Source organism: Opisthocomus hoazin, chromosome 16, assembly GCF_030867145.1.
Source record: "Opisthocomus hoazin isolate bOpiHoa1 chromosome 16, bOpiHoa1.hap1, whole genome shotgun sequence".
NCBI classification, from domain to species: Eukaryota; Metazoa; Chordata; class Aves; order Opisthocomiformes; family Opisthocomidae; genus Opisthocomus; species Opisthocomus hoazin.
In genome coordinates, this window is record NC_134429.1 from 14,756,677 (window position 1) to 14,783,741 (window position 27,065).

General features: G+C 44.1%; 1 protein-coding gene across 6 annotated transcripts in view; it reads left to right on the top strand.

Annotated features, from left to right (window-relative positions):
- The window catches only part of UBR4 (ubiquitin protein ligase E3 component n-recognin 4), an 81,777-nt gene that overhangs the window by 21,053 nt on the left and 33,659 nt on the right, over nt 1-27,065 (top strand). For 2 of the 6 annotated variants that reach the window (XM_075437495.1, XM_075437489.1), the window contains exons 30-71: nt 277-378; nt 1,232-1,332; nt 1,528-1,726; nt 1,958-2,146; nt 2,506-2,569; nt 2,749-2,940; nt 3,385-3,455; nt 3,584-3,731; nt 4,249-4,476; nt 4,697-4,867; nt 4,969-5,151; nt 5,419-5,577; nt 6,182-6,334; nt 6,627-6,854; nt 7,688-7,845; nt 8,907-9,078; nt 9,240-9,441; nt 9,737-9,900; nt 10,124-10,340; nt 10,736-10,952; nt 12,392-12,424; nt 13,566-13,629; nt 14,111-14,245; nt 14,741-14,915; nt 15,149-15,286; nt 15,731-15,852; nt 16,229-16,340; nt 16,873-17,003; nt 17,145-17,322; nt 17,515-17,619; nt 18,111-18,266; nt 18,932-19,100; nt 19,812-19,908; nt 20,342-20,449; nt 20,900-21,016; nt 22,199-22,408; nt 23,139-23,288; nt 23,997-24,224; nt 24,337-24,415; nt 24,894-25,136; nt 26,069-26,237; nt 26,849-26,993. In XM_075437495.1, coding sequence (XP_075293610.1) covers nt 277-378; nt 1,232-1,332; nt 1,528-1,726; nt 1,958-2,146; nt 2,506-2,569; nt 2,749-2,940; nt 3,385-3,455; nt 3,584-3,731; nt 4,249-4,476; nt 4,697-4,867; nt 4,969-5,151; nt 5,419-5,577; nt 6,182-6,334; nt 6,627-6,854; nt 7,688-7,845; nt 8,907-9,078; nt 9,240-9,441; nt 9,737-9,900; nt 10,124-10,340; nt 10,736-10,952; nt 12,392-12,424; nt 13,566-13,629; nt 14,111-14,245; nt 14,741-14,915; nt 15,149-15,286; nt 15,731-15,852; nt 16,229-16,340; nt 16,873-17,003; nt 17,145-17,322; nt 17,515-17,619; nt 18,111-18,266; nt 18,932-19,100; nt 19,812-19,908; nt 20,342-20,449; nt 20,900-21,016; nt 22,199-22,408; nt 23,139-23,288; nt 23,997-24,224; nt 24,337-24,415; nt 24,894-25,136; nt 26,069-26,237; nt 26,849-26,993 — 6,382 coding nt within the window. The remainder of the gene's footprint in view (nt 1-276; nt 379-1,231; nt 1,333-1,527; nt 1,727-1,957; nt 2,147-2,505; nt 2,570-2,748; nt 2,941-3,384; nt 3,456-3,583; nt 3,732-4,248; nt 4,477-4,696; nt 4,868-4,968; nt 5,152-5,418; nt 5,578-6,181; nt 6,335-6,626; nt 6,855-7,687; nt 7,846-8,906; nt 9,079-9,239; nt 9,442-9,736; nt 9,901-10,123; nt 10,341-10,735; nt 10,953-12,391; nt 12,425-13,565; nt 13,630-14,110; nt 14,246-14,740; nt 14,916-15,148; nt 15,287-15,730; nt 15,853-16,228; nt 16,341-16,872; nt 17,004-17,144; nt 17,323-17,514; nt 17,620-18,110; nt 18,267-18,931; nt 19,101-19,811; nt 19,909-20,341; nt 20,450-20,899; nt 21,017-22,198; nt 22,409-23,138; nt 23,289-23,996; nt 24,225-24,336; nt 24,416-24,893; nt 25,137-26,068; nt 26,238-26,848; nt 26,994-27,065) is intronic. The other 4 variants (XM_075437490.1, XM_075437491.1, XM_075437492.1 and 1 more) reach the window with 4 other exon arrangements.

Consider the following 27,065-nt stretch of genomic DNA (forward strand, 5'->3'; position numbering starts at 1 on the left):
GAGTCTGAAAGGTCTAGATTTCTCTAGGTTTCTGACTGTGTAACTTGCCTGCAGCGTCATGTGCTACTTTTTTTTCTGATTGTCTGCTGGATTTGTTGCTGTTCATGTATGTTTATTCATCAGTTATTTTTCTCCTGTCTCTTGGAAGGAGAGCTGCTCTCAGCTAGTGGAAAGTTTGTTAGAATTGTATTAGCAAAATTGATCGCTTCTTGGCTCTCAGAATCGTTGAAATGGCTCATATATATTCTTAATTAATATGCATCTTTTGATCCTCAGTGGCCTGGATGAGTCCGTCTTGGAGGAGTGTTTGCAGCATCTGGAGAAACAGCTGGAGAGCAGCCAGGCCCGAAAAGCCATGGAGGAATTCTTTTCAGAAAGGTGAAGTCAGCCTGAAAGCTGTAGCCCAAGAACTTTATTTCTCTTCCTTTTTCTCTTAGCTTGTCACCGTCAACACTTAAGCGATGTTAATGCCATTGCACAGGAAAATACAAAACCGTGTAAAGATAGGACACCCTTCAAGCAGCACAGGAGAGTGTGAAAAGACTTTCTGTGTGGGAGAGGACCTAGGTCTTTGTTACTCCAGATAAAATATTCAACAAGTCCTCATAGTGATCATCAGTGGGGAATCTTGCAAGATGATTGTTTTGTCCAAGGCATTATAAGGTTTTTGAGAGATGCTGGCCTAGAAGGCAGTTACAGATCAAGTTACAAATTGCCAAGTTCTCTCAGTGCTTCCTCAGGGCAAAAGGCTGATAATTTTAAGGGTGGAGGTGGGTTGAATTGAAGACAGATCGTGATGAAAACAGCATAGCAACAGCATTCTGAAGCGATGGGGGTGAAACAGAGGAAAGATTTTGTTGACTGGTTTTGCTCTCTACTTGTGCAGCAGTTCAAAACCGAAGCAGTCTGGTGGCTGTACTTTGTTAGCATGGAAGAGAAAAACAGGCAAGAAAATCTTGAATTTTGGTTTGGAAACCAAAACAGGCCCTTTTGTGACTTGATGCATGGAGAATATGGATAATGCTACTCAGGAGTTCATGAGATTTACAAATCCTAGTCTGAGCTGCAGAGTTTGCTGTTTGTCTGGAAGCGATTCCTGTGGCCTGGCTGCTGAGCAATGTTGATACAAACTATTGCCAATCTTAAATATGAGGGCAGATAAAAGTGCAAGTGAAGAAAAGGGAATGGGTCATCTTTTACAAAGCTGACTTAATTTCCCCCCTCCATATAGCGGAGAACTGGTCCAGATCATGATGGCGACAGCTAATGAAAACCTCTCAGCCAAGTTCTGTAACAGGGTGCTGAAATTCTTCACCAAGCTCTTCCAGCTAAGTAAGTGATGGTTGAATCCCTGCTGTCCTGCCTTTCTCCACTTTATACTGTTCTTATGTTAGACTGCGATGTGAATATACTTGAAAGAAAAGCTGTAAAAGGAAGTGGAGTGACAGCTTCACACTTTTACTGTAAAGCCATCTTCAAACACATTCATTGTAGCATCTGTCACTCACCAGTGATTTTCTCTGCTAGCTGAGAAGAGTCCCAACCCCAGCCTGTTGCGACTTTGTGGCTCTTTGGCTCAGCTGGCCTGTGTGGAGCCGGTACGTCTCCAGGCCTGGTTAACCAGGATGACCATGTCCCCACCCAAAGATTCTGATCAGCTGGATGTTGTGCAAGAGAACAGGCAGCTGCTGCAACTCTTAACAACTTACATTGTCCGGGAAAACAGGTGAAGTACAGCCTTTGTCATTTTTTTTGTGTGCTCTTCATTTCTTTTGTTCTCTGGACGTGCAAATTACTTGTGAGTTGCTGATGACCTCTTGTTAGCTTTCAGATGAAGTGATCCGGTCGTGGCTGTTTGCCCTGAAGGCATTGCTGTGTCAGTGCCCTTGCCCTATGGGGCTTAGCTGTGTTTCAGTGGGTGACCTGCTGTGTCTGAAACTTTCTTCTTTTTGATTAGCCAAGTCGGAGAAGGCGTGTGCACTGTTCTGCTGAGTACTCTAATACCAATGGCGGCAGAAATGTTGGCCAATGGCGATGGCACAGGCTTTCCTGAACTGATGGTTGTGATGGCAACTTTGGCGAGTGCAGGACAAGGTGCGGGACACCTCCAGCTTCATGGTGCTGCTGTAGATTGGCTAGGCAGATGGTAAGAGCGAGCTGTCTACTGCTGTTTGTTCATTTGCATCAGACTGATTTTTAAAAATAAAAAAATTTCCTAGTAGTTTGAGGGCAGAAGTTCATGTTTGCTGATAAGTGCTTTTTTTATTTTATTCTTTGTTGTTTGGAATATAAAGTGTCTGAGAGAGGCTGATCTGTGTCCCCCTGTTAAGAACAACCCAGTGTTTTCTTTGTCTGCCCACTCTTGATGGCTTAACTACCGCGTTTGTAAGTTTCCTGTTGCTAATCTAAAGCAAACTGGATGCTTGAATCTATTGGTGAGAACTGAGTTTGTACTTCCCAAAGACTGTTAGGTGTAACGACCTTCTCCACTGTTCTGTGTTACAGCAAGAAATACCTGTCTCAAAAGAATGTGGTAGAAAAAATGAATGCAAACGTCATGCAAGGGAAGGTAAGACATGTGGCTGTTGCTTAACTTGCAGGAATAAATCTAGGACAGGAGCTGTATCAGCTGTCCTGTTTTGGTTGCATAGTGGGAGTTATAAAGCAATTTGGTCAGGGGACTGTTATATAGCAACTATTATGGGATCTAAGTATTGCTTCTCGTTTTCATTCATCTCGACTTTATAGCACGTGACTATCCTGGAGTGTACGTGCCATATTGTCTCTTACCTGGCCGATGTCACTAATGCGCTGAGCCAGACCAGCGGCCAAGGACCAAGCCATCTCTCTGTCGATGGAGAGGAACGGGCCATTGAGGTGGATTCAGACTGGGTGGAAGAGTTGGCAGTGGAGGAGGAGGACTCTCAGGCCGAAGATTCGGTAGGCAACAGTCACAGCGGATGCTGCAGATGAGAGGAAGGTTTATTTTGCAGCTTCCAAATCAGAGTTACACAGGTTATAAATTAAGATTTGTTGTTGTTGTTATTCGTAATGTAAGACTGAGTGAAGAACCCTAGTTGCCACATCTGGAAGAGAATATATGTCATTCATTAAAAAAAAGCTGCTATTAATGCATTCTTTATAATTTGTCATCCCAATATACTGTGTTATTTTCTTGATTCACTCTTTCAAGTTGTTATAAAGTGTCGCCATCTCCTCTTTTTCTATGTGGTTTGATACCAGCCGCCTTCTCTTAGCTAGGTGGTGCTAAAACTTGCTATTCTTAAAATGCACATTTAGTGTCTGAGGAATGTATTCTGTACCAGATGCCTTTACTGTAGCTGCAGTTGTAACACCTTCCTGAAACAACTTTCTTCTTGACAGGATGAAGATTCTCTTTGTAATAAACTCTGTACCTTCACCATCACACAGAAAGAATTCATGAATCAGCATTGGTAAGAGTCTCAAACTTGTGTTCAGAATTTCAGTCTGATATTTCTGGCCATGGAGAAGGAAACAAATGCAGTCTGAAGGCCTTCCTGAAGCATTGTATTTTATAACTCCTCTGGCTTGTTTTGTGCAGGTATCACTGTCACACTTGCAAGATGGTTGATGGGGTTGGTGTTTGCACAGTTTGTGCTAAAGTTTGTCACAAGGATCATGAGATTTCTTATGCCAAATACGGATCATTCTTCTGTGACTGTGGAGCCAAGGAAGATGGCAGTTGCCTGGTAAAGTGTCTTTCATGTCAACATACATGCTGTGCTTTCTTCAGTTTTTAAAGTCTTTTGTGGAGGTTTCTGTTCTGCAGTAAGTTACATCGTGATACGAGCAAGTAACAGTACTAAGACTTGAAGGCCTTGGCTTTAGAATGAACCCTCTTAATTTACAGCTTACCTGGTGATCTATTTTTTTGCACCAAATAAGTGCATTGACGAATCTCTGTACTAGTGACTACTGGGGTTTGGACCTACCTTTACAGAATTTGCAGGTTAGCTCAAGCTACACAGCAGTCAGATACCACCTTTCCCATATTTTCCCCTAGCAGCAAACAAAGTAACTTTATCTTAAATATGGAGGTTTTTCTAATACGTGGGTGGAGAGTGGCATGTAAGGTATTGTCAAAGAGAATTGCCCTCTATTTCTTTAAAATTACGTTAATCTTGCTGCTGTTACAATCTGTATTCATTTTGTTGGAGGCAAAATTGAGTCTGGTTTGGGCTTTTAGCATTACTCTGTCATTCCCAGGCTTTGGTGAAGAGAACTCCCAGCAGTGGTATGAGCTCTACCATGAAAGAATCCGCCTTCCAGAGTGAGCCCAGAGTGCCCGAGAGCGTCATTCGGCACGCAAGCACCTCTCCTGCTGAGAAAGCCAAGGTCACCATCAGTGAGGGGAAGGGCACTGACGAAGAAAAACCCAAGAAGAGCAGCCTGTGTAGAAATGTTGAGGGCTGTCGAGAGGAATTGCAGTCCCAGGTATAATTATCTACTAGCTTAAAAGAAGATGATTCATGATGAGGATTTTAGGCAGACTATGTTGGTTATCAGCCAAGTTGCTTGATTTTTATGCTGCTCTTTATGATAAGAGGGATCATAAAAGCGGCATCAGACCTTAAAAACCGGTTGACATGCAGCTTTTGTGAAGACTTCCAGCAGGAGCATCTTGTGCCTCACTTGTCATATCCGTTTCTTGTAGGCCAACTTCTCCTTTGCACCGCTGGTGCTGGAGATGCTGAATTTCCTGATGGATGCCATTCAGATCAACTTCCAGCAAGCGTCGGCCATGGGGAGCAGCAGTCGCGCACAGCAGGCTCTCAATGAGCTGCATACGTTGGACAAGTCAGTAGAAATGACAGATCAGTTGATGGTACGGTACTAAAGGAACGATTAGATTATGGGTAGGGGGGATCACTTGTAAACAGAAAAATTTCAGTGATATGCTTTTCTATGTTTTTACTAATGACTCAGGTCCCAACCCTTGGCTCTCAAGAAGGTGCTTTTGAGAATGTCCGCATGAACTACAGTGGTGACCAGGGCCAGACGATCCGGCAGCTGATCAGCGCTCACGTGCTGAGGCGAGTGGCGATGTGTGTGCTGTCGTCCCCGCATGGACGTCGGCAGCACCTGGCTGTGAGTCACGAAAAGGGCAAGGTGAGTTCTGTAACTCTGTAGAGGAGGTAATGTAAAGGAAAATGAAACAGCCTCAGAGCACTGAACAGCAAGCAGAATATGGTTTAGGTTGCCTGTCCCCAGATCTGAGTGTTCTGTAAAGTATTGCATAGCTTAGAAAAACCTCTCCTACTTCAGAGAAAAGAGTTCTTGCAGCGGAAACAGTGAAAACAGTCGTAGAGCTGAAATTGAAATGCTTTTTTATCCTCCGTTGTAAAGCTGAGTAACTAAGTTCATTTTATTCTGCAGATTACAGTCCTTCAGCTCTCAGCATTGCTGAAACAAGCAGACTCCAGCAAAAGAAAATTGACCCTTACTCGCCTTGCATCTGCACCCGTTCCATTTACAGTACTGAGCCTGACTGGAAATCCCTGCAAGGAGGACTACCTAGCTGTGTGTGGACTGAAAGTAAGTGCATGACAAACCCTTTTCTAGGCAGTTGGAAAGATCAGCTCAAAACCAACTGTATTTCTTTCCTCTGAGGAGCTAGCGCAGAGCTGGCTCCAAAAGTCTGGCGCTAATCTTAGCTCATGAATCACTTTCCTATTAGGTATATGAAGTCAAAGAAGCAGGACCTGTATGAATAATATAATAAATGAGACAGTGTCTCAAAGTAGTGCTTCTTATTGTATTCAGGCCAATGTTACTTTAATACAGGAGTCAAGGTTTAGTCATGTGAGACTTAGTGTGTTAGAACTAGTCTGTAACAACTAGTGTTTTTGCAAGGACACTTGTATTCTCCCGAATTTAGATTCAGCTTTCACAGTGCAGAATCCACAGATCTATTATTTAGCTAAGAAACAGTCGGACTCTGTGTGGTTTTGGTTGTGTTGTGTTTTTTTTTTCTTTACAAAATTTCATGTCATTCATCTTAAATGCAGGAATTTTAGATTTTTACTCTGTGAATCATTATTGGTACAAAGAGGAATGATGGTTTTTAACTCCAGTCTTGGCTTGAAATGTTTATAAACATTTTGTTCTAATGTTTGACCTCTTTTTTTCATTACTCAAGGACTGCCACGTGTTAACATTCAGCAGCTCTGGATCAGTCTCTGATCATTTGGTCCTTCATCCTCAACTAGCCACTGGAAATTTCATCATTAAAGCCGTGTGGCTGCCAGGATCTCAAACAGAGCTGGCTATTGTGACTGCAGACTTTGTGAAGGTATGTTTGGTCAAAAGCTATTGCTGGTGAGTTGTTGTCCTCTTTCAGACATTAGAGTCTGGATCTTGGTGGAGCTGCATGCGGAAGAATGTGGTAATAGTCTTAGTTAAAAATAAATTGGAAATATAAATTTGTGGTCTTTGTCTACTGTTGCCATAAGAAAAAGCAACACCAAAGAACTCAAAGATCAAAGAAATGAAGTATAACATCTCGTAGGTATTCCCTTGTCTCAACTCTTGTCCATTTGCACTGTTTTGAATCGTAGTTAATTATTTCCTCAATTTTTCCACAGATTTACGATCTCTCTGTAGATGCCTTGAGTCCAACTTTCTATTTCCTTCTGCCGAGTTCCAAAATCAGGGATGTCACGTTCCTTTTCAACGAGGAGGGGAAGAACATAATAGTGATCATGTCCTCGGCTGGGTACATCTATACGCAGCTCATGGAGGAGGCGAGTAGTGCCCAGCATGGACCTTTCTATGTCACCAATGTGCTTGAAGTCAATCACGAGGACCTGAAGGTACTGGTGACTTCCCTTTCTTGTAGCATGGGCTGCAGTGGCATTTGCTTTTGTTTGTGTCTCACATTTGATGGCAGAAGTTTCCTTTTTTTCCCCCTTTTTTTTATTTTCCTTTTAAGCTCCCTGATCTAGATCAATGAGCTTTCCACTCCTTTAAAGAGAGAAATATCCTTGCAGTGAAAGGAGGTGGGGGTGAAAATTAAACCCCTTGATCCTTTCATCTAGAAAATGGAGCATGTTTTCCATGGCTGGCTCTGAAGTCATGCCCAGCAGGATTTCTCAGCAGGGAGATGGCTTCAGAGCAGTGCTGTTCTCAGAGCAAAGCAGTCCAAAGGTGCAGTAACCAGAATGGATGAAGTTACTGACCATTGCTGGGGCTGCACAGGTGGAGTGAGCCTTTGCTTCCCTCTGTAGTCTTGCGGGTGACTTAAAATCTGTCCACGTTTCACTCAGTGTTTTTACCCCAGCCTGTTCCAAAACAGGGCAATAGATGAGAAGGCCGCCCTCAGGAAAGCTCTTTTATGAGCTGGGAACATGGGGAGTGCTCCATGTGAGATTTTCATACAACATTCAGGCACACAGATGCGGTTGCTGAGGGCGCTGCCTGCAGCTTACGGGTATGCAATCTCAGTATCCCCTGCAAAAGCCTTTGAAGTATCTGATGGATGAGTTCACCAAGGAGTTGAGCTTAAAAAATTGTCGTTTACGGCTGTGTTCTCTCACTGGTGAGGAGAGACTTTTGAAATAATTCCACCAGGAGAAATTTAAAAGCCTGATTGAGTGTTCTGGAGGATGTGTGTTTATCTTAAATGTCATCATTTCTGATCCCACAGGACAGCAACGGCCAGGTAGCGGGAGGTGGTGTGTCAGTGTATTACTCCCACGTGCTGCAGATGTTGTTCTTCAGTTACTGTCAAGGCAAATCCTTTGCAGCCACCATCAGCCGGGCCAATCTGGAAGTGCAGCGGCTATTCCCGATTAACATAAAGAGGTGAGGCTCACGTAGAAGACTCCCCTGAATTTTTCATTTTTGCTTATTATTTACAAATACTACTAATTATTCTTAACGTCCCAGCTCTGAATGGCCACAGCTCGTAGTGGAGATCTTTTGACTGATGATTTCTTGCTACTGTTCATGGTGCTTCTGCCCTAATTGCAGAATGCTGTGAATCCAAAGCTGTCTGTTTTGGCAGTGGGGCGTGTATGCATTTTTTCTTCCCGCTAGGATTTCACAGCAGAAAGGTGGCTTCAGAGCAGTCTTGCTGCACAGTGCGGAGCTGCTACTGGTGCAGCAGCTGGAACCGATGGGATTACCCACCCTCGCAGAGGCTGCAGAGCAGGAAGCCTTTGTTTCCTTTCGGCACCAATACTGCAGTGGACCTTGTGTGTTGTGCATATTAAGGCTTATTTTTAGACTCCCTTGAGGGAAACCTATCTCTTATGCTATGCATGTGGCAAGAAAAAAAGCTGTTCTATCATCTATTCTGACAAGCAGAGCTGGGCATTTAGGCCACAGACTCTTCGCTAGCCAGACACAAAGCCACTGTAGTGAGTAGGCTCTGTAGAAGGGTCAGGTTCCAAGAGCTCCCTAGCCCCAGTCGAGTTTGGCTTAGTCTTTTTGCAACTTTTTCCCCCCCCCCCCCCAGTGAGCAGTGTCACACAGATTTTCCTCCATTGGCCTTTGCTTAGTGCCGTTGGGTATGTTGAAATGAGGAACTGTGCGTTTGTTCAGATAATAAGATAGCTGAAAATCATTTTAAAATTAGTTACTTGGTTTGGGGCATAAAATGTTACTAAATGTCTTTCCTCAAGTTTTCAGGGCAGAGGTCAGGGCTGTGAATTGGGATGCTTGTGCTTTCTGCTCCCTCAGGTGACTCTCTTGGGTGTCTCATCTGTAAACGAGGCACCGATGTTCCTAGCTGTTCATTAATGGAGCGCTTTGAATTCCTGCTGAGGATGAAGCTTTAACTGATTTGAACGCGGATGAGTTTTGGGCGTTTTCGTTTGTGTTGCTTGTTAAATTAACGTCATTCTGCTCTTCATCTCTTGTAGTTCAAATGGTGGAAGTAAGACTTCCCCGGCGCTGTGTCAGTGGTCTGAGGTGATGAACCATCCTGGCTTGGTGTGCTGTGTTCAGCAAACCATGGGTGTCCCACTGGTGGTCATGGTGAAGCCAGACACCTTTCTCATCCAGGAGATTAAAACCTTGCCAGCCAAAGCAAAGGTTAGTCACAATTTTCTGTACTTTTGGCCCTTCGAGTGTGGTTTCCTGTTGTTCCGTCAGCAAGAGCTCTAGTCTTTGCAGCTTTTCTAATGAGGAGAGTTTGTTTCTCTAAGCAACAGTTGCCAGGTCCTTCCCTTGACTTGCATTGCTCACCTTGGCAGATTCAGGACATGGTGGCCATCCGTCACACAGCCTGCAATGAGCAGCAGAGGACTACTATGATCCTCCTGTGCGAAGACGGCAGCCTGAGGATCTACATGGCCAATGTTGAGAATACCTCCTACTGGCTACAGCCCTCTCTTCAGCCGAGCAGCGTCATCAGCATCATGAAGCCAGTTCGCAAGCGCAAGGCAGCTGCTATTAGTAAGGGACTTCTCATACATGTCTTGTGTAAGGCAGCAGTGGCAAATGTAGATAGAAAGACTGATCAGCATCGCATAGATACTTCAGGTGTTCACTTCTGGCAGTTACCAGTTGCCCTCAGGGCTAAGTACTGGCTAAGTCTGGGTAAAATGTTTCCATAGGTGTATATAAAAGTACATAGCTGTCTGGCTCACTTGGGCATTTCCAGAGGAGGCAAGCTCATTCTGCAGCTTTTTTACTGTAGCTTTGCCTGTTCAGAATGTATTTTGTCAAAAACATCTCTCTACCCTTTTAGCAACTCGCACATCCAGCCAAGTGAACTTCCCTATTGACTTCTTTGAACACAACCAGCAGCTCACAGATGTGGAGTTTGGAGGCAATGACCTGCTGCAGGTTTACAATGCTCAGCAGATAAAGCACCGGCTCAATTCCACTGGCATGTATGTGGCCAACACAAAGGTAAATGGGGCAATTTGGGGATTCTGTTGGGCCTCTGGGTGACATTACTGCCTGAATTGATAGCGTGCCTTTTCTTGGAAGTCTGCATTGTTCCAATGACCTTGTACACATCCCGTGATACTGTTAGGTAAATAGTGGAGGCCCCCATGTGCAGACTTCAGATTCTTGGCTTAGGAGTGCATTTTTGTCTTCCCCTTTCTGAGCTGTGCTTTGACTTCTACAGCCTGGGGGTTTCACCATTGAAGTGACAAACAATAACAGCACGATGGTGATGACAGGCATGCGGATCCAGATTGGCACACAAGCGATTGAGAGAGCGCCCTCGTACTTGGAGATCTTTGGCCGCACCATGCAGCTGAACATGACCAGGGCTCGTTGGTTTGATTTCCCTTTCACTCGTGAGGAAGCCTTGCAGGCTGACAAAAAACTAACCATCTTCAGTAAGTCTTTGTTAACTGTGTGCCTTGACTACCTGTTGGTTTTGCCTGGGTGTGTTGAAGCTGCTGTGCTTCACCTCGTACTAGGGAGCGTTTCCACACCTGTTTGTGTGACCTGACTACAGAAACAGGTCAGGGGGTGGATCCTGAACATTTAATAACTTGATTTATGGCCCGGTTTCTTGCTGCAGTGGGTGAATGTGCAATAGCTCAGCTCAGTAATTTTGTCTTGAGGTAATAGAGAAGGAAAGTGTCCTTGGAAAGGAGATGAAACTGTCAGAGTGGGTGTACATTAATGACACAGTATAATTGCTATCCTGGCCTTATGAGGCTATGCTTGTTTGCATTCAGAAGGAACAATTTTGTTGGTTTTTAAGAAATTCCTCTCGTCACTGCAGTTGGGGCTTCCGTGGATCCTGCTGGAGTCACAATGATGGATTCCATAAAAATATATGGCAAAACCAAAGAGCAGTTCGGGTGGCCTGATGAGCCCCCCGAAGATTTCCCATCTGCTTCAGTGAGCAATGTTTGTCCCCCAAATCTGAATCAAGGGAATGGCACTGGAGACACGGAATTGGCTACCCCTGCTGCTGCCAGTGGGACTGTCCTGGAGAGGTATTTCTGCAGTCTTTCTTTTATTTCTTCTTGAAAATGGGTAGTTGCTCTAGAAGGGAACCTGGTACGCTTGTCTGCCTTTCTGAACTGGGAGAACTTGAGGGAGTTAGTGAGTTGTTCCCACTGCCACACAAAACAACTGACAAGTCAGTGATTGTCTTCTAAGGAGGGCTTTGTGCTCATGCTTGATTTATCAGGTGGAGTAAATGAATAGATGTATGCGCATGCTTCATTTTGCTAAATTTATTTATTACAGCAGTGTTGAAGAGCTAAAAGAGATTTCTGCCTTCTTGGTACATGCTCTCATTTCAGGCTGGCCCTTTTTCATTCTCTAGAGCTCACAAAGGTTAGACCTCTCTGAGTCACAGAATGGTAAGAGTTGGAAGGGACCTTAAAGATCATCTAGTTCCAAGTTAAGTTCAGTTTTGAAGAGGACTTTGTGTGTGACCTGGTTTTAGGCGAGTGGTTCCCACCGACGTACCCTGTACCCCGTATGTCTCAAGGTTGACTACTGTGGTGGAGAAAGTGTTAGGTCTCCCCCTGCAATATCCCGACTGAGAGTCAGATCACAAGGGTGAGCTGGGCATGTGTTTAGCAAAAGAAATAGAACCTTTTTTTTTTTTTAATATCCAGCCCGTGTTTTTTCTCTGAGCTCTTACAGTCTGTGCCATAGGGTTGTGGAAAGCCTGGCGAGCTAGCAAGGGTGGGAGGGAAAGAGATCAGAGAGGAACTAGCACTGCTGAAATAGGAGCATTTTAAGGGATACGCTGCTTGAGTCTGAGTAAATGGTGGTTAATTTTGTCTTACTGACATTCTGAGGTAAAGGTTCAGGGCTTGAAGTAGTGGTTATGCCCAGTTGAAGGACCTGTTTGGCCATCCTTTAATATTTTGTCTAATAGTTCCCATGGGATTTTTTCCTGTGCTTGATTTCTCTTTCCTTCCCTCCTCTGCTGTGACATCTCCACAAGATGTCCCTCTCTGCACAGATGTGCTTTCTGCTTTTGCGAAGCGGTGGGATTATATTCGAAAAACTGGGAACCAAAGAAACTGTTCTTTTTATTTTTACTTAAGTGTTAAAGAATGCAGCACGGTTATAAAGGGCCTCCTGAGTAGGAACAACTAATGGCAGGCAAAAGGCAGCTTTCCTATCAGAAGTTTGGTGTCTGTACCTCAAATTGAACCTTCAGTGGTGCTTTAAGCAATGTGCTTGGCTTTTCTGTGCTAGGTGGCCTGGATCTTCTCTATTTGTTTTGCTGTTAGGCAAGTGTCTGCTGCCCAGACAGAAAGAACCATGCTTAGATTTACTGTATATAGCGCTCTCCCGGCTTCCTGATTTCCACATTTAATTTGCCTTTTTGCTTAGAATGTGTTCTAGGGAGTTTTTCTGTGAGCTTTACACATTTTTTTTTTTTTTTTCCTTTTTCTTTGCTCCCCCAAAGTTCTGAAACTGAGTCCCTAACCACCCTGGACCGGTTAGTATGCCATCCTTTTCTCTGCACGAATGAGTGTGTGTCAGAGAGACAGAACACATGCTGTGGCTTTTGTTGACTGTTTTTTTTTTTTGTTTTCCAAGTGACATTTGCTTCTTTACATTCTGGTCATTGCATGGCAGATGGTTTAGCGAAATGTAAAGATGAGGTGGTTTGCAGATTTTTGCTGTATTCAGCATAACTGTTGCTTGTTTGACAGACTCCTCTTTTCGCTTTGTTCCCTCCTTGCGTCTTTTTATCCCACTTATATTCCCCTACTAGCTGTATATGGAGGGTGGCGGCGGGTAGGGGAATGTAATGTTATTTATCACTACCAGACCAAACAATTGTTGTTTTTTCTACCTTGTATCCAATCCTATGCTGTTATTTCTCCCCTTAATGCTTTCTCTTCCCTCCTTTTTCCTGTATTCTTGCACTGTTCTTTCTGGTGTGTCAGATGGCATTTCAGATAGTTCTACCGCGAGGCATGAAGTGGTGCTGCAAGGGAGATTCAGCACTTTGCCACAAGTTGTAAAGAAGGTTTTCCCTTGGGGCAAGTATTTTACTGGCCTGCCTTACCACTGTCAAAAGTTTGGACTTCAGCATCTCTCACTTGGGTCCTACCGGGTGCTCCAAGTTACTTTTCCTCCCAAATATTTTGTGCTGAAACTCCAAATTGGAAAGAGCAACCTGTGTGAAAATAGCAAGCGAGTAGAATCTTGCTCCCTTAGAAAAGTCGGTTACGCTTTTTCCCATGTGTCATACCAAGCCTTGATCTGCAGTCATATGTACGTCTGTGGGCCATGGTGAATTGGTACTGTCAAGACAATCCAAGTTATCCCTGCTGCAGGCTGCGTAAGGAAATGTTTTATCCTCTTTGGTAGAGAAAAGCCCCTGTCTTTCAGCTGTGGATTATTAAAGCAGTCCTAAGTTTGTCTGTGAGCGTGAGCCAGGTTTAACTCTGGTCTGTAACACAATGAAATGATATGCATGGTGCCTGTGGCAGGTTTTATCATGCTTTGATTTTGTACTTGGCATTCGTTAGCTGTCTCTGAGCTACTCATGACTGTAGCCCACATAAAGCAAAGTGCTAAGGAGAGAGAAGGGTTGCTGTACTCAAGCCTGCTTTCCTTTCTCCCTTCAGGCTAGTAGTGAGTTCTTTAGAAGCGCTGGAAAGCTGCTTTGCTGTAGGACCAGTCAACGAGAAGGCAAGTAACTTTCTGAATACATTCTTGAGCTTTCAGAGATGGGGGAGGAGGGGCAAGATCAGCAGCACCTCCTGCAGCCCTGGGGGCCTGATACAGAAGAGAGCCGCATCGGTTTTGCTCAGAGCACTGATCTCAAAGTTGACTTAGCGAAAAGCATTTGAAACTAGTTTAGAATGACAATTGGCATTTGCATTTATTGCTGGTGGGATTTTTGTGCTGTAGAGTGACCTCATTTACAAAAACAGCAGGGTAGAAGCCCATAAATCTCAAAAGGACTTTTCTTGTGTAGACATGTGAAATGTTCCTTAAATGCCAAATAATAAATTGAGGAGGCTGTCAAAACTGTGCTGAAGGAAGGCAGAAACTTGCACTCACAGTGCAAGGAGGGGAGGGAGCTGCAGGTACGCTGAGAAATCGGACTCATGGATCACCTTAATAGTCGATGTACTGAAGAATGTATTTTGTCTGTTCTTGGGAGCAGGAGAAGAGTAAGGTGGCAGCTCAGGAGCTGGCTACTATGCTGCTGTCCATGCCAGCTCCTTCCAGCGTCCAGCAGCAAACCAAGAGCCTCTTGGCTAGCTTGCACACCAGCCGCTCAGCATACCATAACCACAAGGTAACGTGGTGCAAGGATTTCAATGTTTCCTGTAACTTGCCAGTTTATGGCTGAGGTGCAGCACAGCCCTAGAAAGCCCTTCCTCCATGCAGTGTAAACCTGCTGGCTAGTTTTCCTTTAGATCCTGCTGCCTGACTTGTTTCATCAGGGCTTCGGTACTTAAAATGCTTTTTTGAAGATTTGGGTGGGAAATAATGTCGGTTAATCTAGACAAGTTGGGATCTCAAAACATGTGAAGTTTGTTTGCAAACTGCATAGCTCTGGTTTCCGTTTCCACAGGCATCTGACTTAGGGCTATAGGAAGATAGAGATCCGTTCTCAAGCCAGATTTCTTCTGTTACAGGTTGACTTTTTAGTATTAGTTGTCCTTCCTAGATGACACTGGCCAAGATTTAAAGCAGCAAGTGCCGGATTTCCCCGGGATCTGTCCTGCAGTTGCTTTGTTGTGCTGCTGTCTGTTGTTTTTCTTTGCCTATGTTACCTTTCACTTTACAGGATCAAGCATTGCTAAGTAAAGCCATTCAGTATTTGAGTTCCTCAACCAAAGAAGGAAAGGACCTGGATCCTGAAATATTTCAGAGGCTGGTCATCACTGCTCGATCCATTGCTATTATGAGACCCAACAATCTAGTCCACTATACAGAGTCAAAGCTGCCACAGTTGGAAACAGGTAGAGAAGTCTGCAATTTTCTTCAACTTTCTGTTGTGATAATTCAAGATGTCTTGGGGTATCTGGTTCAGTGTGACAGGGACTGTATTGACACGTTTGTTAGGCATGTGATAGCACTTGTAGTGAGGATATCAGATCCTCTAATAAAAGCCATTTCAAGTAAACTTGGTGTTATCCTGCTTGTTAATGCTTTCCCCTGCACGTGTCTGACGACTGTTTTTCGATCTGTACAGAGAGCGAAGAAGGGCAAGAGGCCCAGAAACACGCTGAAGGAGATGGCTGCACATTTATTATCCAGCTGGTCAACCACTTCTGGAAGCTACATGCATCAAAACCGAAAAACGCCTTCCTTGCCCCTGCCTGCCTGCCAGGTGTGCTAGCTCTTCATGTCCTATCATCAGGCTTGTGCATTTTGAAGGATTCAGTTTTAAGCTTGTAAACAGAGAAAATGACTTCTTCCAAACCAGGCTTAAGGTGTTAATGATGCAGTGAATGCTTGCTAAGCTGTATCTGCGCTAATGCTTTTGTTCAAAAGTGTGTGTGTTGTGCTGGTAAAAAGGGACTGATTTATTCACGTTTGACTTCATGGATGGTGTTAGAGGATATTCAGTGGTGCTGGTGTATGAGGTGCACAGTATTCCATTCGGCAGACGAGACTGGTGTGTGAGCTCCTTTTGGATTGAAACTTCACTGTATTTGTGGTGCTAACATTATGCATTGAAGTCTACAAACAAAAGATGCTTCCTGCAGTGTCTCATTCTATGTGCTGAAATGGAAATATAGTTTATTACAGTCCTACTTCTATTCATCCTTAGGTCTCACTCATGTTGAAGCCACAGTCAATGCTTTGGTGGATATTATCCATGGATACTGCACGTGTGAACTGGATTGTATCCATACAGCATCGAAGATCTACATGCAGATGTTACTTTGCCCAGTATGTAATCTTGCTCTGCTCTGCATCAGCATGTCACAGTGGTAATACAAAGAGAATTACATATAGGTAGAATGATAATAAGTAGTACGGATACAAAATAGAGGCAGGCAGCCAAAACCAGAGAGCCAGAAGTGAATGGAGGAGAAATTTCTCCCCTTTGATTTTAGTAACGTTTGTGATGCGCTGCATGTGGAATGGTAAGTATTGCTTTGTTGCTGGGGGAAACAGGGAGTTTAGAAGTTGGGCAGTGACATGTGTCTTACGCGAATCATGACCAACAGAGAGTCATATAAGCATATTTTTAGCTATCTTCCCAAATGCTGTGAATAAGCACTTAAAGCGTAAGAAGTGTAATGATTAACTATTAACCCTCTAGGATCCTGCAGTGAGCTTTTCTTGCAAACAAGCTTTGATCAGAGTGCTGAGACCAAGGAACAAGCGGAGACACGTCACCTTGCCATCCTCCCCTCGGAGCAATACTCCTATGGGTATGCAAGATCCATTTGTCTTTGCCTTTAAATGAGTATGACCTACTTTATTTGTCAGAAAGGACAGGAAAATGGAGTAGTCTTATAAATCGGGACTAAAAAAGACTGAAACCAGTCTGTCTTCTTTCTTTTCTTCTCTCTTGCCCCCTAAAAACCTGTTTGTTATAAACATTCACCTCTTTGATGTTCTGGGATTCAAAGAGGAGATCTCTCCAAGATATTCCCATTTCAGCATTAGGGAAATCTGACTATTCTGTGTAGGGGGTAGTAATGCAGACTGTCCTGCTATATCTGTGCATATTTTCAAGCCCTTATAGATCGATCACAAAGATGTGTGCAGACCAAAATTAGAGTATCGGCTCTCCATCCACGAGATATGTTTTTAGCATTGGCATGCATTGTAGTTGTCATGGAATCTGTTAGTGACTGAGGGTACACCGAGGACAGCTTAGATTTTTCACCAGCATTGATTGCCTTGTTCTTGATGATGTGAGGAAAGCATGCATTTGTGAATTAATCTTTTGTAACTCAGGAGATAAGGATGATGATGATGATGACGATGCAGAAGACAAGCTACAGAGTTCTGGGATAGCAAATGGCGAGCATATCCGACAAGAAAGCCAGGAGCAAAGCGAAGTTGATCATGGGGACTTTGAGATGGTGGTGAGTCCAGAGCGCTTCTCTTTGGAGCCTTTTAAGTACGTTAGGTACTTGAGTTTAATTTAGTTATGATAAATCGGTTTGTAGTGCTCCATTAGCTGGTGGTGGTTTGGTGAAAGCCCTCACTGTGTTTCCTCTCCATAGTCTGAATCTATGGTTCTGGAGACTTCTGAAAATGTGAATAATGGGAACCCTTCTCCCCTGGAGGCTCTTCTGGCTGGAGCAGAGGGATTCCCTCCTATGCTGGATATTCCTCCAGATGCAGATGATGAAACGATGGTGGAGTTGGCTATTGCCCTGAGCCTGCAACAAGATCAGCAAGGTAAGATGTAGGCATTATTTGCGGTCAAAAAGGTAGATAGAGTATGAGGAGGCTGGGAAGAAAACAGAGCAGAAGCTGTTGATGTCACCACCACCAAAGCAAAGATAGTAGAACTATGAAATGTATGGAGAAGGCCAGAGTTAACATAATTCTCTCATAGAAAGATACTCATAATTTGTTTTCTGCTTGCAGGGAGCAGCAGTAGTGCACTTGGACTTCAGAGCTTAGGACTGTCTGGCCAGGCACCCAGCTCTTCTTCTCTTGATGCTGGAACACTGTCAGATACAACAGCATCAGGTAACTGTTCACTGCGAGGAACAGAGCTTGTTTTATTTTTGACCTAAGTAATGACTTAAAATTTGTTTGTAAATACAGTTTTGAAGAAACAGTTATTACTGTTGGCTTCATATATTTTTAGATAGCTTATTTATGGCCTTTTCCTGCTTTGATGGACTTTCATTTTAGGCTTTTGCGGAAGTTATGTCCTCTTGCTAAAACAAAGCAGACAAAATAAATGATATACTGTATATCCTTTGCATTTATAGACAACCAGGCAATGTCCTTCAAATAACTTGCAGGATTGTGTATTTGATGAGAAGGTTTCCTTCTTGGTATTTCCCCTCCACTGCTTTTAGCAGTCTTAAATGTACTGATGGGCACTTGTAAGTTCCCTTTTGATTTGTAGTTGAAAATTGGCACAAAAAACAAAGACAAATATTGGTGGCTTTTCTTTCATAGCATGTTCTTCTTTTGAAGTTCTGTCAAGACAGTGTTTTTACTTGTAACAGCTCTCTTTATTCTCTTAGCTCCAGCGTCCGATGATGAAGGCAGCACAGCTGCAACAGATGGCTCAACTCTTCGGACTTCACCTGCAGACCATGGTGGGAGCGTTGGCTCTGAGAGCGGTGGCAGCGCGGTGGACTCTGTGGCCGGTGAGCACAGTGGTAAGTATCTCTTGCTGCACCAGTGTCTGTACATCTGTTTTCTGCTGTAATAGGACTTTACCAAGAGTGAGAGGGAGTGGGTAGTCCCGGCCAAGGAAGAAATCTCCGTTCCAAATAGGTGATGCCATGCATCATTTTATGGTTCCTGCCAAAGTGCCGTACAGACAGAATATTCGCTTACTTTTTGTAGTTCTCTAGAAGTGTGGAGTCTGTGGTAGTTTTTGCTGGCCTGTAATAACAGAATGCAGTAGCCTAGAGCAAGACTGGAAGAACTCGCTGTACTGCTGGATAAGTTTGGATGGGATAGGGTTCATTTCTCTCTTTTTTGCTTGGGACTGATACAGTGGTAAAACTCATCACAGACTTTTATAAAAAAAATTATGTCTGCGCTGCCCATCCTGTCACTTCTGACTCGGTTTAAACTACTGCTGTGGAACCAATTTAATTTGGGCCACAGAGATGAGGCTGGCAAACAAAAGAAAGCTAGGGGTGTTAAGCTGCATCGGTAGAAATAATGCTCTTCTAGCTTTATGGACATAACCAAAGAGACTGTCTCCTGAGAACCGTAGTTCCAAAGTACAGTTCAGCTGTGTCAGTTGTGATGAAGCAGGCAAGAGGCATGTTCAGTTGTGCTGATGTTTGCTTTCCCTTTTTTTCTTTTTCAGTGTCTGGTCGTAGTAGCGCTTATGGGGACACAACAGCTGAGGGCCACCCTGTTGGACCAGGCAGCATCAGCTCGAGCACGGGTGCTATCAGCACTACCACAGGCCAGCAAGAGGGAGATGGTTCAGAAGGGGAAGGTGAGGCAGAGGGAGACGTCCACACCAGCAACAGGCAAGGGGCTTTCTTACCCTCTTCAAGAATAGCACGTATGGTCAGCAGTGTTGTTGTTTATAGACGAGTGGAACTATGGGTGCTGAAATTCATGATTTGTGGCTCTGTTGGATAGTGGAAATCAAAAGTTGGAAGCATAGAATAGAGAAAGCTGCTGTTGCAAAATGCCTCCCTCTGTGCATTCACCAGGTGACACATACCTAATGTGTGCCCCACAAAACTGCTGCCTGTACGAAGTGATCTAAAAATCCTGCCTGAGTCTAGTAAACAGAGGAATCACTAAAATCTGCAGCTGGGGAGCTTGTGAAATTTGGCATTAGGAAAAAAGTATGTGCAAGAGTGTGAAGCGCTTTGGGAAAGATCTGTAGCTTTTCATTCTGTGGGAACAGCTGCTCAGTTGTTTCTACAGTGCAGTTTGGTACTGGTTTGTAGTATCTGTTTCTAGACAGTTGAGTTCTGCAAGTAGTCACGCCAGGCAGCGTGGTTCTGAAGTGAAGGATGATGTCTGTTGTCAGAGTTGCTCTGCATCTTTGACATTGTTTGACTTTGATGTCACTCCCATCTGTGCTGATTTGATGACCTTAGGATTTCTTCATGCTCTGAATTTATGTGGTAAACTGCGGTGCTCTGTTGATAATCCTGCTGGCCCTAGTATTTCTTGTGATGTGTTTGAAGTCCTTCGTGGCTGATTCGTGGCTTCTGACTTCCCAGGCTGCACATGGTCCGACTGATGTTGCTGGAGAGGCTGCTACAAAACTTACCTCAGCTGAGGAACGTTGGAGGAGTCCGGGCCATTCCCTATATGCAGGTAACTGAGGAGAGCACAAGAGTTAGCCTTCATAGACAGTTAATCACTACCACAACTGCCAGGTTTCCGTTCGCACACGCTTTTCCCTTTCTCTTTCCTGCCCAGTCACAGTGTGTGAGTCCAGCTCTGAAGTGTTTGATCGGTTGCACAGCATTCCTTACCCGTAGATTTTTCCTAGCTGTGTACCCTTTCTCACTGTGGTGTTAGCTGGCTGCTGAGCCTAAGGGCTAAAATCCTGGAACCCCAGTGTATTTGGGAGGGTCTTTTCGGTTTATACTGAACACTCATATTAGGGTGTGATGGTGTGGGCAGAATTTGGAAAAGAACATAAATTAATCAAGGTGAAATCTTCAGGGGTTTTGTGAAAGATAATCTGTGTTTATCTGAAAACATGGAACCTGCCTTCTATGAATTCTCTGACTTCTGTTCCCAGGTTATTCTGATGCTCACAACAGACCTAGATGGAGATGATGAGAAAGATAAGGGAGCTTTAGATAACCTTCTGTCCCAGCTGATTGCAGAACTTTGCATGGACAAAAAGGTGAGCTGTGGTATGAGTGCACACTCTTTGGTTTGCTCCTTCTAGACTAGGCTTCTTCCCATGCAGGAATTAAATGCGTAGCTTTATGGATGTGTTCAGGCAGTTTATTTCCCTTGGCTCACTTCACAGAAGGTAGAAAATGACAGTACCTCTCACTGTTTACTGGTTCCCCAAGTGAGCATGAAAATTTGTTTCGCTTGAATTAAACTCTTAAAACAGGCATGATCAGTGATGCATAATTGACATATGTACCTTTTCATTTGTGCAATACTGTTCTCTGGCATCCAGGCCACTGTCTGCCCTTACACTGAGGTACTTGTGCTGCCTTTTTAGTCCTACTGGCTTGAGCTTAAATTAGAAATGCTTCATGAGGATCAGAGCGCTGAAATTTAGATGCTTAGGACATTGTGCTCAGCTCTGTAAGTACGCAAGCAAGCTGTCTCCTTGCAGGATGTGTCCAAGAAAAATGAACGCTCTGCTGTCAATGAAGTGCACTTGGTGGTAATGAGGCTGCTGAGTGTGTTCATGTCCAGAACGAAGTCAGGATCCAAGTCTTCCATTTGTGAGGTACGTTCTTTAAATTGCTTTGTCGGTGGGATGATGTGGTTGGGGGGGCTTTTGTTCATCAGAGGTGGTCTAAGAGCTGCTAACTGAAATAGCTGGTCTAAAACTGAAAACCAGTTAAAAGTGATTTCGAAAAATTGATGAGGAATCAGTAATGCTAATTTACACTTCTGAAAAAGATCTTTGCTGAAACTCAGAATGGCAGAAACCGACAGTTAAAGACAACTGGATTTACTTGTTTTGCACGTGTTTTCTGACTGAGCTAAGGACAGCACATTAATGATGTTATTTAAAACGGTCTGGCAGATTTTTCCTTGCATCTTACTGGTGCTGAAAGGGTTAAAGAGGATTTGTAATGTGATTATTGGAAAGCAATATGCTGCTGTGTCAACGTAAAAGTCGCTAAGAGGATTCCTTAGATATTTGTTGCTAAAAGGTACAGTAATAAGGCATAAAAAGCAGTGTGTGTGGTGGGAAGGAGATTAATAAAAAAGCATAGAGGTTAAAAAATTTAGTCTGAACTGCATCAAATTTTAATGAGCTTATGAGCTGTGGGGTTTGTTTGGATTTACAGGGCTGCTTTAATAGTTTTATTTACAGTAGCTTTTTCTCCAGCCTTTGTTATTCACTTGAGCTTCCCACAGAAATCAAAGCTCATCGTCTTGCAGAATGCAGGTGGAGCAATACCTGGGTGGAGCAGAGCCTCTGAGCGGCATCTGCAACAGGGACTCTTTCTCTACCAGAATTCACCCCCAGCTGGCCAAATCCCAGCTAAACAAATAGAAATCCCAACTTTAAAAAAAAAAAAAAAAAAAAAAAAGAGGAGGGGGGGGAAAAAAAGAAGGAGAAAAAGCCCTAGTCGTCTAATCCATAGCAGAGTGGCCTCTGGCACATGTGTCGAGGGGAGATTAGACTTAAGAGGAGATTTTATTTGTTTTCCTTTACTAAGCGCTTGTTCAAAAGAGTCTCTGTAAATATTTGAGTTGCTTTTCATAAACACAAAAAAAACCCAAAAACCCCAGCCTCAGACAAACCCCAAACTTAAAAGCTGCCTGTAAAGTTTCATGAAAACCTGCTCTCTTAGCCATACTGTCAGCAGCTGCTGCCTGATTCTCACAGCCTCCACTGCTCTTCCCACTCGGTGGTTCTCAGGTGCTTTAGTAACCCATCTCCTCTTTGTTTCAGTCGTCCTCCCTCATCTCTAGTGCCACTGCTGCTGCATTGTTGAGCTCTGGTGCTGTTGACTACTGTCTGCACGTGCTCAAGTCTTTGCTAGAGTACTGGAAAAGCCAGCAGAATGACGAGGAGCCCGTAGCCACCAGCCAGCTCCTGAAACCTCACACTACATCTTCTCCACCCGACATGAGCCCTTTTTTCCTCCGCCAGTACGTGAAGGTGAGTCCTACCCTACGCTGTCAGCTTTACACAACCTGCATTAGAAGGCTGCTGCACAGAAGGAAGTAAAAGCATCTTTGCAGAACTGGTTTTCCCTTAGTAGTGCAATTCAAATCCGTTCCCTTAGCATGTAGTTACAACTAGGATTGCTCCAGGTTCTCTGACAGAGCACCCGGGCTCACTGTATCCGTCGATGCAGTTCTGTGGAGCTGCTGTCACAGTTTCTGGTTGAAGTGTTAATCTTTCTGAAGGGAAGCTACTCCATCGTGTGACTCCTTTTGTTTGGCAGGCAGAATTTCCGAACCACCGCTACTTATTGTGGCAAGGAAGCCTAGCAGTTGATGGGGATTTCCACACTAAATCCTAGACTTGTTCAGCCACCGTGGTGCCTTTATGCGAAGATGCTGATGGGGGGGGGGTTGATATATGTACAGGTGCAGTGAAAAAGGCCTAGTTCAATGCAAGAATGCCTCCTAAGTTGAAAACTCGTATATTAAAATGCCTTATTAATACAGACTAGCTTACTGCATCCTAATAATTACCATCTAGTTGAAGTCCTCATGCAGGTTTGTTGGCTTTTTTTATTTATCAGTTGGGAGCCGTTCTTCTGGCTGCAAAGGTGCAGAGGAGTTTTGTTTTTAGAAAATGAATAAATATACCCTGTAGCTTGTAATGACACTGCACTAGGACCGTTCGGTGCCAGTGCCTGATTGATTGCTCTTGCTTTCAGGGTCATGCTGCAGATGTTTTTGAGGCCTACACTCAGCTCCTGACAGAGATGGTGCTGCGGCTGCCCTATCAGATCAAGAAGATTGCAGACACAAACTCCCGCATCCCACCTCCCATCTTTGATCACTCCTGGTTTTACTTTTTGTCTGAGGTAGGTGAGAACGTGATACACCGACGGGTTTTAACAAAAAAATTCCAGTAATGTTAGTTTCAGGGGAGAGATGAGCTTTTGCAGAACTGATCTCGGATCCGTCTCTGATTTGTAATCCCCCTTGAAAGAAGGTGAATTGTTGGCTTTGTTTCATTCCTGTTTAACGGGAATCTATAGGAAAGCATATGTGAAAAATAAGATTATTATTGTTTCCTTTAAATCAGTGCTGCCAGAAAACTCAAATAGAAAACCTACTCTGAGATGGTACAGTGTGCCACCGTGCTCGGCTGTTGGTACTTAGTACTTAAATAGGAGATCAGCAAGATGTTTGGAGCATATCTTTTCAGTTCCTTTGGTTGTATAGCATCCTACTTGAGATAACAAGTTAGCTTACATTTGCAAAAGTTTGGGGAAGGATTTCTGAATTAGGCTTGACTAGCTGTTTATTTGAGGTCATGGATGAGAAAGAATGGTTTTTAGAAGCGGTTTCATAATTGCACAGCTCATGATGCTGCCGTGTTGCTGTGCAGTGTTTCTTCTGCCTGTGACTTGCATTTGCAGTGACTTTACAGTACCTTAAAGCTGACAGATTCTTAATGCATCTCCCGTACCTTTTCTTTTTGTAAGAAAACACATCATATTTCTGTTGGCGCAGGTTGCCTACTGGTGAGTTCACAGTGCTGACGTTGTAGGCTTTTCTTTGTCTAGTACCTGATGATCCAGCAGACTCCGTTCGTGCGCCGCCAAGTCCGCAAGCTTTTGCTCTTTATCTGTGGATCAAAGGATAAATACCGCCAGCTCAGAGACCTTCACACGTTGGACTCTCATGTTCGTGGAATTAAAAAGCTCCTAGAAGAGCAAGGCATTTTCCTTCGTGCCAGTGTGGTCACAGCAAGTTCAGGCTCTGCCCTGCAGTACGATACATTGATCAGCTTGGTAAGGAAAAGGGTACCACTGTACCAGGAAAAAGCGTGTGTTGCCTTTATGTGAAATGTCAGTGATAGAAATACTGACACGATGTTTAATCCTGTCCCGTTGTGCCTTTCAGATGGAACATTTAAAGGCTTGTGCAGAGATTGCCACACAACGAACAGTGAACTGGCAGAAATTCTGCATTAAAGATGACTGTGAGTTCTTTCTCTGAGAGTATTTGAGGGAACAGAGGGGATGCATTGTGTGTCTTGGTTTGCATCAGGACTTCTCAGATGGGGAAGCTCAGCAGAGAAGAAGATACGGGGACACAGCTGAGAGTTTTGAGCAGGACTGAACTGTTTCCAGTACCAGTTATCACCATGCTCTAATTGCATCTGTTCCTTAGCTAAAATACACAATATGGTGTAATGGAGAACTTGGAAGAGCAGGAATAGGAGATCTGTGTTCTCTTGCTTGCACTGCCGTTGTTCCAGTGTGTAACTTGGGATGAAACCCTTTATTTACCCTGGGTACCCAGATGTTATGTTTGTGTAGTTTAGGGACAGGAAGCTGCTTTGAGTTTATGGGATGGCCTTTGTCACATTCAGAGGTTTTTTTTCTTTTGGGCTGGGTTTTTTCTTTGCTTGCCTTTTCCTGATTCAGACTTCAAAGACATTCTTCTTCTCTCTGCAGCGGTTCTCTATTTCCTCCTTCAAGTCAGCTTCCTGGTAGACGAGGGAGTGTCGCCGGTTCTCCTGCAGCTACTGTCTTGTGCTCTGTGTGGCAGCAAAGTGCTGTCTGTGGCTTCATCCTCTGGGTCGTCGAGCACCTCTTCCACCTCTGCTCCTGCAGCATCGGGCTCTGGGCAGCCAGCAACGCAGAGCAAATCCTCCACCAAAAAAAGCAAGAAAGAAGAAAAGGAAAAGGAGCGAGAGGGTGAGCTGCAGCTGTGCCCTCTTCTGTGGTGGTCTTAGGGATGAAGTCTGCTCCTCTCAGCCTTTCTTATTTCTATTTAGAGAGAACTGCTTGCTTCTCGTTGTGATAAATACCACTGTGGTGAAAGGGTTGTGGATTGTGGCAAGGGTACTTGTACACTGCAGCAACAATTAGGAGAGAAGAGCAGTTTTACTGTATGTAGGTTGGTGCAGGTCAAAGATGAAGCGGCATGCCTGAAAAGTTGGGGCTGAAATCAGATGCTGGGTATATCCCAAACCTGCTGTGAGTATTTATTAACTTGAGTGGGCTTAAAGTTATCTAATAGAAGTTGCCTATTCCAGGATAAAGTAGCTGCCACCTAACTTGGCTATTCTGGGTTTAGGAGGTTGAAATGCTCATGGGAATTAAAACAAGTACTGGAGAAGCACACCCAGTTAGCTCTGCTCTTCAATGATGATGTTCAGACTTGTTTCCTCTGTCTGACTTGTAAGCTGCGTTGGAGCCAGGGCTGCTGCTTAATGGGTATCCAAAGTCCTGGGAAAGTAGTTAAGCTTTCCTATAAAAGTCATGGGCATAAATTGTCTCTTGGCTTTTCTTCAAGGAGCCATTTTGCTTTTCTCTATCAGACGATTCTCTGTGAATCTTTTCACTGCCCCATGGTTGATCCCGTTCTTTTTATCACAGTGTGTAGCACATTTCTCAAGTCCTTGCTGGCAAGTTTTCCAGCAGTTTTCTTCTGTGTTAGTCAGGAGTCCTAGGTTATATTTTTGGAAAAAGAAAGGAACATTAAACTTGCTTGTTGCCTGAAGACAAAATAATTTGTCCTAATTAACGTTGCTCTGTGATCTGTAACATGAGAAAATGGCCTGCCTGTGAGGTACTCCATTCACCTGTTTTCTTTAATCTTTCTTATGCCGCCCGGTGTCCCCCAGGCGAGAGTTTGGGCAGTCAGGAAGATCAGCTGTGTACAGCTCTGGTGAACCAGCTGAACAAGTTTGCTGATAAGGAGACCCTCATTCAGTTCCTTCGTTGCTTCCTGCTGGAGTCCAACTCGTCCTCCGTGAGATGGCAGGCCCACTGCCTCGCGCTCCACATCTACAGGTGAGCTGGGAGGGAGCCTCTGACCTGGCTCTTCTTGGGCAAGCTCAGCTCCGTTGTGAAGAGCTCCGTCCTTGTGGAAGAGTTGATGGTTGAACCTGTGTCCTGAGGGATGCTGCAGCTTGCAGACGATTGCATCCCCTTGAATTGTTCACACTATTTTGCAGTTACTGGGGCTGGAGGTAAGTAGCTGTGACTTATTTGTTACTGATAAACTTGAGTTATCATCTGCAAGAAGCATTGTATTTCTGTCAGCAGAAGCTGGCTCGTGACATCTATGGGAGTAGGTACTTGGGGGCAAGTGAATTTCTGGGGCAGATGCAGACTCACACAGTTAAAAAGGTTGGGGTTATTTAGGGAAAGGCACACTTCAGGGTGCTGAACTCCTTCAGAACTCTCTTGCAAGACAGCTGCTTTCATTTTGGAGAGGGCTGGAAGACTGCTGGTGGCAAGATGAGATGAGATTTTGCTCTGTGAACTCTGCTGCATAGCAAGAGAATAGTTTCCAAGTCCACTGAACTGTAGCATATATTTTCCTTTTGAATAAGACTGTGTGCCATGCAGTCTGTATAGCTATATTTACAAGCCTAATTGGTGTGTAATCCATTCAACAGGAACTCTAACAAGTCTCAGCAGGAATTACTGTTGGATCTCATGTGGTCAATCTGGCCAGAGCTTCCAGCCTATGGAAGAAAGGCTGCCCAGTTTGTCGATCTCCTGGGATACTTCTCTCTGAAAACACAGCAGACTGAGAAAAAGGTACGGTGCCATTCTGAAAAGGAGGTACAGCATCCCCGGTCCTGCTGCTTCGTATCGTTTATGTTAGTGCTT